The 10,824-nt window shown below is 44.3% G+C and overlaps 1 protein-coding gene across 3 annotated transcripts in view; it reads right to left on the bottom strand.

Annotated features, from left to right (window-relative positions):
• The window catches only part of LOC112264079 (neurexin-3a), a 548,855-nt gene that overhangs the window by 267,390 nt on the left and 270,641 nt on the right, over positions 1-10,824 (bottom strand). The window contains exon 1 of one of the 3 annotated variants that reach the window (XM_042325190.1): positions 5,933-6,876. The exons of the other annotated variants lie outside the window; for them this stretch is intronic. Within the exon in view, the coding sequence (XP_042181124.1) occupies positions 5,933-6,308 (376 nt within the window). The 5' untranslated portion in view covers positions 6,309-6,876. Of the gene's footprint in view, positions 1-5,932; positions 6,877-10,824 lie in introns of those variants that run through there. 3 annotated transcript variants of the gene reach the window in all.

Genomic DNA, 10,824 nt, shown 5'->3' with positions numbered 1-10,824 from the left:
GAGCTAAATAGCTGCACACATCAGATCCCACACGCTCAAAACACAGCAGCACTCTACAGCCTAGTGAAACACTGTCTCCTTCCAAGTCATTAAACAGTAAAAAAAGAGCGCCAGATCACAGCGACAGAGGCCTATTCAGAGCTCCTGACATCCGTCTCTCTTTTCCCCTCTCCAAACTCTTCCCCTGCTCTCATCTCCTTATCCCCCTCTCCCCAGCAGAAGACTCCACCACAGACCCATTACTGCCATTCAGCTAATGCATAGACTCTACAACCTGTGGCTCTTTCCTCTGGGACCCTAATCAGAGTCAGCAACACGCAGAGCACAGGAGACAGAAGAGAGTAGAGCGACGAGAGGAGAGGTGAGAAGAGAGGAGAAAAGAGAGGAGGGGGGAAAAAGGGAGGTTTATTTTAAGGGTGTGAAGGTTAAAATGTTTATACCAAATTGGGATCGTTAACATTAAGAAAATCCGGAGTCAAATTTGAATTTAATTTCTAAAGTTAAAATCGCAGTGCAGTTATCACAAAACATTATTTTCTGTATTATAGGCAATCGCTTATAACAGTCTGGTCTCATAGACTAGATGTAAAACTGTAAATCTGAGACACGCAATTATCTGTTACATAAGGCTGAGGGTTACTTAAGGCAATAATTAAGGTAGGGTGATTGGTCGAGGTGAATGTGTGGCTATAACATGAATGTCAAGCAACCAGAAAATGGCGAGTTCAAATCTCATCATGGACAACTTCAGCATTTTAGCTAAGTAGAAACTTTGCAACCACTTGCTATTTTTTCTACTTTGCAACTACTTAGCATGTTAGCAAATCCTTCTTCTAATCCTTCCTCTAAACTTAACCCTTTTAGCTAACCCTTCCCCGAACCCTAATCTTAACCCTTTGACCTAGCTCCTATACTTAACCCTAACCTTAACCCTAACCCCTAGCCTAGCTAACATTAGCCAGCTAGCTAACGTTAGCCATCTAGCTAGAATTTGTATCATACTTTTTGCAGATTTGTACCATATCATACGAAATGGGTGATATTTCATAAAGTTAGAAAAGATGGCGCCGGAGAGGATGGCTGCTCTTTTATTGGTTCTTAATTATTTGTAACTTATTTTGTACATAATGTTTCTGCTAGCATCTTTTAAGACTGAAAAGAGCTTCTGGACATCAGAACAGTGATTACAAACCTCAAATTGGAAGTTTTTATTTAATGAGTCAGACGGGAAGAATATACTCCAAACACCCGAACAGGCCCTCATCCCCGTCATTCACTGGAGAAAGAAACTGAGATTTCGTGGAAAGAGATCAGGGTGCCCTGTGAGGATCAGGCAACGAGTGGCTAATCTGCCGTTGCCCTCCCTACCGTTAGCTAACCTTCAATCGCTGGAAAATAAATGGAACGAACTGAAAGCATGTATTTCCTACCAACGGGACAATAAAAAATGTAATATATTATGTTTCACTGAGTTTTGGCTGAACGATAACATTAAAAACATACGTCTGGTGGGTTATACACCCTATCGGCAGGATAGAACCGCAGCCTCTGGTAAGACACGGGGTGGGGCCTATGTATCTTTGTAAACAACACCTGGTGGTTTATACACTCTATCAGCAGGATAGAACAGCAGCCTCTGGTAAGACACGGGGTGGGGGCCTATGTATCTTTGTAAACAACACCTGGTGGTTTATACACTCTATCAGCAGGATAGAACCGCAGCCTCTGGTAAGACACGGGGTGGGGGCCTATGTATCTTTGTAAACAACAGCTGGTGCACGATAACTAAGGAAGTCTTAAAGTTTTGCTCGCCTGAGGTACAGTATCTCAAGACAAGCTGTAGACCACACTATCTACCTAGAGAGTTTATATCTGTATTTTTTGTATCTGTCTACATACCAACACAGACCGATGCACTAAGACCACACTCAATGAGCTGTATTCCGCCATAAGCAAACTGGAAAACGCTCATCCAAAGACGGATTCTGGACTTCCTGACCGGCTGCTCCCAGGTGGTAAGGGTAGGTAAAAACACATCCGCCATGCTGATCCTCAACACGGGGGCCCTTAGGGGTGCGTGCTCAGCACCCTCCTGTACTCCCTGTTCATTAATGACTGCAAGGCCAGGCACGACTCCAACACCATCATTACGTTTGCCGATGACACAACAGTGGTAGGCCTGATCACAGACAACGATAAAACAGCCTATAGGGAGGAGATTAGAGATCTGACTGTGTGGTGCAAGGACAACAACCTCTCTCTCAATGTGATCAAGACAAAGGAGAGGATTGTGGACTACAGGAAAAGGAGGACCGACCACGCCCCCATTCTCATCGATGGGGCTGTAGTGGAGCAGGTCAAGAGCCTTGGCATCCACATCACCAACAAACTAACGTGTTCCAAACACACCAAGACAGTCGTATAGAGGGCACGACAAAACCTATTCCCGTTCAGGAGACTGAAAAGATTTGGAATGGGTCCTCAGATCCTCAAAAGGTTTTACAGCTTCACCATCAAGAGCATCCTGACGGGTTGCATCACAACCTGGTATGGCAACTGCTTGGCCTCCGACTGCAATGCAATACAGAGGTTAGTTTGTATGGCCCAATACATCACCGGTGCCAAGCTTCCTGCCATCCGGGACCTCCAGAAGAAGGCCCTGTCAGAGGAAGATCCTAAAAATTGTCAAAGACTCCAGCAACCCTAGTCATTGACTGTTCTCTCTGCTATCGCAAAGCAAAGGGTTACGGAGCGCCAAGTCTAGGTCCAAGAGGCTTCTAAACAGCTTCTACCCCTAAGCCATAAGACTCCTTAACATCTAATCAAATTACTACCTAAACTATTTGCACCCCCCCTCTACACTGCTGCTACTCTCTGTTATTATCTATGAATGGTCACTTTAATAACTCACATTTTAACCTACATTTTAAAATATATATATATATATATATATAATACCGTTATTTAACTAGGCAAGTCAGTTATGAACAAATTCTTACTTTCAATGATGGCCTAGGAACAGTGGATTAACTGGTCTAGGAACAGTGGGTTAACTGGTTTAGGAAGAGTGGGTTAACTGGTCTAGAAACAGTGGGTTAACTGCCTTGTTAAGGGTCAGAATGACAGATATGTACCCTGTCAGTTCGGGGATTCAATCTGGCAACAAGTCCAACACTCTAACCACTAGGCCGCCTGCATTCCCAAATGTATATATTACCTCAATAACCTCGACACCGGTGGCCCCGCACATTTACTCTGTTCTGGTATCCCCCTGTATATATACTGGCTATTGTTATTTTACTGCTCCTCTTTAATTATTTGTTACTCATATCTTTTACTTTCTTAGGTTCTTTCTTAAAACTGCATTGTTGGTTAAGGTCTTGTAAGTAAGCATTTCACTGTAAGGTTGTTGCATTTGGCTCATGCAAGAAATAAAATTTGATTTGACGGATATCCAAAAATGAAAACATGCCATACATGACACGCCCTGACCTTATAGAAAGCCTTTTATGTCTCTATTTGGTTTGGTCAGGGTGTGATTTGTGGTGGGCATTCTATGTTTTGTTTTCTATGATTTTGTCTTTCTATGTTTTGGCCGGGTATGGTTCTCAATCAGGGACAGCTGTCTATCGTTGTCTCTGATTGGGAACCATACTTAGGTAGCCCTTTTTCCCTCCTTTCAGTTTGGGTAGTTAACTTTGTTAGTGGCACTGACGGCCGTGACAATACAAAACTTAACAAAACTTAACAAAACTTAACATAAATGGAGTGTCTCAGATTCATCTTCAAAATAATATGAAATGCATTGATTCCAGGTTGGCTAGAAAGGTCTGGGGAAAGTTGTGTAATTTAAACAAAACCAGAGCGGACGAGGCAAACTTTGGTGAATTTGCGAGGGATCCAAAACAGATTACAAATGTAAGTATTTTTCTGCCTGTCAAGTGTTTTTCTGCCTGTCAAGTATTTTTCTGCCTGTCAAGTACTTTTCTGCCTGCCCCCTCCTCTCTCTCCCTTGCGCTGGCTCGACTGGGGCGTATTTATTACGCAGATTACGTGAATTTGTCCAATCGAAACAATGCAACTGTTTGGATTATTGTTAGGGACAGACAGAGAGAGAAACAGACAGAGAGGGACAGAGAGATAACAGACAGAGAGGGACAGAGAGATAACAGACAGAGAGAGAAACAGACTGAGAGGGACAGAGAGATAACAGACTGAGAGGGACAGAGAGATAACAGACAGAGAGGGACAGAGAGATAACAGACAGAGAGGGACAGAGAGATAACAGACAGAGAGGGACAGAGAGATAACAGACAGAGAGGGACAGAGAGATAACAGACAGAGAGGGACAGAGAGGGACAGAGAAATAACAGACTGAGAGGGACAGAGAGATAACAGACTGAGAGGGACAGAGAGATAACAGACTGAGAGGGACAGAGAGATAACAGACAGAGAGGGACAGAGAGATAACAGACTGAGAGGGACAGAGAGATAACAGACTGAGAGGGACAGAGAGATAACAGACAGAGACAGACAGAGAGATAACAGACAGAGACAGACAGAGAGATAACAGACAGAGACAGACAGAGAGAGAAACGGACAGAGGGACAGAGAGAAAACAGACTGAGAGGGACAGAGAGATAACAGAGACAGACAGAGAGAGAAACGGACAGAGGGACAGAGAGATAACAGAGATAGACAGAGAGAGAAACAGACAGAGAGGGACAGAGAGATAACAGACTGAGAGGGACAGAGAGAAAACAGACTGAGAGGGACAGAGAGATAACAGACACAGAGGGACAGAGAGATAACAGACTGAGAGGGACAGAGAGATAACAGACAGAGACAGACAGAGAGAGAAACGGACAGAGGGACAGAGAGATAACAGAGATAGACAGAGAGAGAAACAGACAGAGAGGGACAGAGAGAGACAGACAGAGAGAGAAACAGAAAGAGAGAAAAACAGACAGAGAGAGAGAGACAGACCATGAGAGAGAGACAGACAGAGAGGGACAGAGAGAGACAGACAGAGAGAGAAACAGAAAGAGAGAAAAACAGACAGAGAGAGAGAGAGACAGACCATGAGAGAGAGACAGACAGAGAGAGAAACAGACAGAGAGAGAGAGACAGACCATGAGAGAGAGACAGACAGAGAGAGAGAGACAGACCATGAGAGAGAGACAGACAGAGAGAGAAACAGAAACAGAGTGAAACAAAATAGGTTGGAAAGGGAATACCGGGATGCCTGGTCATTTCTTGCAATTTTCTCAGGATGTGAATTTGGTGTATTCTCTGGAAAGTATTAAACCCTACGTTGCCCCTAGGTTGTTGAGATTCGAGAAAATGGAGTGAGGTTAGGGTTTACAGTTGGGGCTTTAGGCTGGGATTTTACTGTCATTGTTATTCTTGGCCACCTAAGCATTTAATAATAATAAAAATAAATATTTTCAGGAGGAAAAAAACACTTTCAGTGTAAACGTTAAACAATCAGATATAAATGATGTATTACTGATAATAGACTTATACCTTTTTTTATTAGTATAATATTTGAGAACTAACAATCACCAAAATAAAAGTTAGACAGTCAAAGGGAATAAAACAATTTAGCAGTAGTGATTTTGTTGTTATATTTGAGTAGAAGAACACAGCATTAGCCAAGGCAAAATGCATGAATTGCAGGAAATTAGCTTTCAAATTGCAAATAAATCTCTCAGCTCCTTGAATCGTGTAGAAATGCAGGAAAAGTCTCTAACAAGATGGGGACCTTTTGTCCAGACAATTCAGCCACGCTGATCGTATCGAGTAGACACGTTTCCCAGCCCCCAGACACATGCCCACAACCAACCTTTTGATTCAGAAAAGAAAAACCTGTTCGGGTTCAAGAACACAGGGTTACGGTCTGAGTAAGTTTAGGGTCTAAAGTGTGACTCACCGTGGCCACCCCTAAGTGAGGCTGGCCAGTGGTAGATGGAGACAGATGCAGAGGACTGATGCCGCGTCCCGTGGAGTTGATGCTCGGGGTACGTATAGGACGTAGCCTGCCCTGGAGGTCTGGCGGCAGCCACGTTGTTATCCTGCCTCCCCCTGGGAGAAGAACTCCACACAGACCCAGTGATACATCCTAGAGTCAGAGACCACATCCAGGGGCTCAGGCGCAGGCGGAGGGGGCTGGAGAGGTGGTACGCCCCCCCATCCTTGGAGCCCCGCGACATTGCACCACCGGCAGGACGAAGCATGATCCAAGCCCGAAGAACTGACAACAGACGTACGGTACGGGGTGGGGCGAACTCCACAGAGACCAGGCTCATGATAGAGACAACGCCATTCTAGGATCACTCAGAACCAAACCCACATCCACCCGGGTTAGCTCTGGATTCGGGACCGCTTCAGTTTCACCCCACTGGTCCAGCTCTACAACCCGAAGTAAAGAAGTAGAGGATCTCTAAGATCTCCTTAAGATCTCTGACCGATTTGAACAGCACACACGCTCTAACTATAGTTCTCACGTTCTGATTTGTCACTCAGAGAAAAGAAACATTGGGTGTTCTCTTTCGCATGCTCCTCTCACCCAACCGTTACGCTCTTTGCCACCTTGCCCTGAAGGAACAGAAAAAGGAGTGTTTTTTTTCTCTCTTTCTCACGCTCCCCTTTTCTCTGAAGGAAAGAAAATCGGAGGACCCCCCCTTCTCTCTCTCTCTCTCTCTGGTGCTTCCTGCGTAGTTGTGTTCGCTCCTGCTGCTCTTCTGGCTGCGAGCGTATCTCCTGCGCTCATTCACTGGCTCCCTCGCTCTCCGATGTAGTGCACACTCTCTCCAGCAGCTATCAGTCACACATGGGAGATCACCTCTCTCTCTCTCTCTCTCTCTCTCTCTCTCTCTCTCTCTCTCTCTGTCTCTCTCTGTCTCTCTCTCTGTCTCTCTCTCCCTGCCTGCCTGCCTGCCTCTCTCTCTCTCTCTCTCTCTCTCTCTCTCTCTCTCTCTCTGTCTCTCTCTGTCTCTCTCTGTCTCTCCCCCTGCCTGCCTGCCTCCCTCCCTCTCTCTCTCTGTCTCTCTCTGTCTCTCTCTCCCTGCCTCCCTCCCTCTCCTCCCTCTCTCTGTCTCTCTCTGTCTCTCTCTCCCTGCCTCCCTCCCTCCCTCTCTCTCTCTCTCTCTCTCTCTCTCTCTCTCGCTCACATGCAGATAGAGTTTGAGTGCAGATGAAGACAAACAGTATAAGCACCTGGTTTATCAAAACTCATCTCTCTTCATCCCTGCAGAGCAAGTAAACACATGAACAAAGACCAGTGTTCTCTGTAGTGTACTGGTCCACCGTAGAGCTCCAATACTGCTGCAGTTTAGAAACCATGACCAGGAATCTCCTTTCTCTTATCTTCTGTGTGTCTCAGTGTCTCATCCTCCTCTCTAAGGGAGGAGAGTGTGTGTGTGTGTGTGCGTGTGTGTCTGTGTGTGTGTGGGGGGGGGGGTGATTCCACTCACCCCCCCTGTCTCAGGCTCAACGCCTGAACACAGCCCCCTGCTCAGAGAGAGATGAGACAGGACCCTAATTGGATCCTAACCTGACTACAGCAGTAAGCAACACTGAGAGAGTGATCCTAACCTGACTACAGCAGTAAGCAACACTGAGAGAGTGATCCTAACCTGACTACAGCAGTCAGCAACTCTGAGATAGTGATCTGACACTGACCACAGCAGACAGCAACACTGAGAGAGTGATCCTAACCTGACTACAGCAGTCAGCAACACTGAGAGAGTGATCTGACACTGATCACAGCAGACAGCAACACTGAGAGAGTGATCCTAACCTGACTACAGCAGACAGCAACACTGAGAGAGTCAGTGAGTGAAAGGAGGTGTGCAGGCAGATTGGGAGAGAGAAGGAGCAGGGTAAACTAGGCTCAGGTGAAATGAACCAGTGGGAACAGGATGGGAGGGTTCGGGGGATAAGGGGATGGATATACAAATGGACTCTTAACATAATGCAAATCTTCAGAGAGAGCAAAGGAGGGGGTGGTGGGTGGAGACTGCTGCACAGCCAGCACTGATCATGGGAGGAAGGGATGGAAAAATATATGGAGAGAGAGAGAGAGAGAGAGAGAGAGACAGATGGACAGACAGACAGCGAGAGAGAGAGAGAGACAGATGGACAGACAGACAGCGAGAGAGAGAGAGAGACAGAGAGAGAGAGAGAGAGAGAGACAGACAGACAGACAGACAGACAGACAGACAGACAGACAGACAGACAGACAGACAGACAGACAGACAGACAGACAGACAGACAGACAGACAGACAGACAGGCAGACAGACAGACAGAGAGAGAGAGAGAGAGAGAGAGAGAGAGAGAGATGGAGAGAGAGAGAGAGAGAGAGAGAGAGAGAGAGAGAGAGAGAGAGAGAGAGAGAATACTGGGATACTGGAATACTGGAAAAGAAAGATAGGGAGAGAACCAGATCTAAAAGCTGCGTGGACATGTGCTGCCTGCTCAGCAATTCACGGACTCAAAATCAAAACTGAAAAGGGGATATTCTAATGCAAAATCTTTTGATCCTCCTTGCTTTTCCAGGGTTCTGTTTCCCTCCGATCGCATTAAACAACTCATGCTGTGTGTCACCAGCAGCCCCCACCACGCTTCCCAAAATAGGACATTAGGGAGCACCAACGAGCTTAAGGTGCAAGAAATATACTGATGTTTCCACTCGAATATAGAACAAGGACAATCGATGCTATTTCTAACCATCCATTTGTGACTTCACCAAAATAATTGAATCACCTGACACACCTATTGTAGTATGTGAAGAATGCAAACATTTCTCACATTTCAAAATGAGACAAAATGTCCAGACCTCGGGCCCACTCACAGAGTATAGAATACCGATTATGACATGTCTATGCGGTTACCTATTGATTCGGTGATAGGCTTTCTTTGGTGCCAGAGCAAGTAGCCTATAGCTTTGGTTCAGCTAATGGATAAATGTTCATTTGGGAGGCCTATTTGGTAGTCCTTTTCTCATGCTAAGCCTAACATTTCACAAAGCTATACAAATGCTGCCATATAGACTGCTGGCTGGCGGGAATAACGTATTTACAAGTGGTGTAAATTACTTCAGTAAAAACACTTTAAAGTACTACTTAAGTCATTTTTGGGGTGTATCTGTACTTTTCTTTACTATTTATATTTTTGACAACTTTTACTTTTACTTCACTACATTCCTAAAGAAAATAATGTACTTTTAATTCCATACATTTTCTCTGACACCAAAAAAGTACAGGAAAATGGTCTAATTCACGCACGTGAGAGGTCATCCCTGGTCATTTACTGCCTCTGATCCCACAGACTCATTAAACACACATGAATCTTTTGTAAATTATGTCTGAGTGTTAGAGTGTGGCCCCTGGCTATCCATACATTTTAAAAAACAGAACATTTGTCCCGCCTGCTTTGCTGAATAGAAGGAATTTTAAATGATTTATATCTTTACTTTTGATACTTAAGTATAAAATACTTTTAGACTTTTAATCAAGTAGTATTTTACTGGGTGACTTTTACTTTTAACTTGATTCATTTTCTATTAATGTATCTTTACTTTTACCCAAGTATGACAATTGGGTACTTTTTCTACCACTGGTAATTACTTGTTCAGTAATTAAAGTCGGGAATTCAAACATAATCAGCTACCAGTAAAACATTTTTGGTACATGCAACTCCTGCATTTATAAAAAATGACACATCACATAGCCAACATTGAGGGACAAAGTAGGTGGCTTGAGGATACATTTAGCCACTATTTATTGTTGAACTCAGAGGGTTTTGTCTGGTTAATTGCCTGCAATATTCAAGGTAAATTAAACTAAATGGAATTGAATTAAATCTAACTGGAGAGACTTCCCTGGTCTCCTGAAGACTTTTTTTGTTCAAGTCCTTTTTCAAATCAAATCAAATCAAATCAAATCAAATCAAATTTTATTTGTCACATACAAGAATGTTAATGCGAGTGTAGCAAATGCTTGTGCTTCTAGTTCCGACAATGCAGTAATAACGAGCAAGTAATCTAACTAACAATTCCAAAAAAAAACTACTGTCTTATACACAGTGTAAGGGGATAAAGAATATGTACATAAGGATATATAAATGAGTGATGGTACAGAGCAGCATAGGCAAGATACAGTAGATGATATCGAGTACAGTATATACATATGAGATAAGTATGTAAACCAAGTGGCATAGTTAAAGTGGCTAGTGATACATGTATTACATAAGGATGCAGTCGATGATATAGAGTACAGTATCAACGTATGCATATGAGATGAACAATGTAGGGTAAGTAACATTATATAAGGTAGCATTGTTTAAAGTGGCTAGTGATATATTTACATAATTTCCCATCAATTCCCATGATTAAAGTGGCTGGAGTAGAGTCAGTGTCATTGACAGTGTGTTGGCAGTAGCCACTCAATGTTGGTGGTGGCTGTTTAACAGTCTGATGGCCTTGAGATAGAAGCTGTTTTTCAGTCTCTCGGTCCCAGCTTTGATGCACCTGTACTGACCTCGCCTTCTGGATGACAGCGGGGTGAACAGGCAGTGGCTCGGGTGGTTGATGTCCTTGATGATCTTTAAGGCCTTTGTGGCCTTCCTGTAGCATCGGGTTGTGTAGGTGTCCTGGAGGGCAGGTAGTTTGCCCCGGTGATGCGTTGTGCAGACCTCACTACCCTCTGGAGAGCCTTACGGTTGAGGGCGGTGCAGTTGCCATACCAGGCGGTGATACAGCCCGCCAGGATGCTCTCGATTGTGCATCTGTAGAAGTCTGTAGAAGTCTGTAGAAGTCCTCA

Source organism: Oncorhynchus tshawytscha, linkage group LG08 (genome assembly GCF_018296145.1).
Source record: "Oncorhynchus tshawytscha isolate Ot180627B linkage group LG08, Otsh_v2.0, whole genome shotgun sequence".
NCBI lineage: Eukaryota > Metazoa > Chordata > Actinopteri > Salmoniformes > Salmonidae > Oncorhynchus > Oncorhynchus tshawytscha.
The sequence above is the reverse complement of the archived record's forward strand: the minus strand, read 5'-3'. Positions and strand labels throughout refer to the sequence as shown.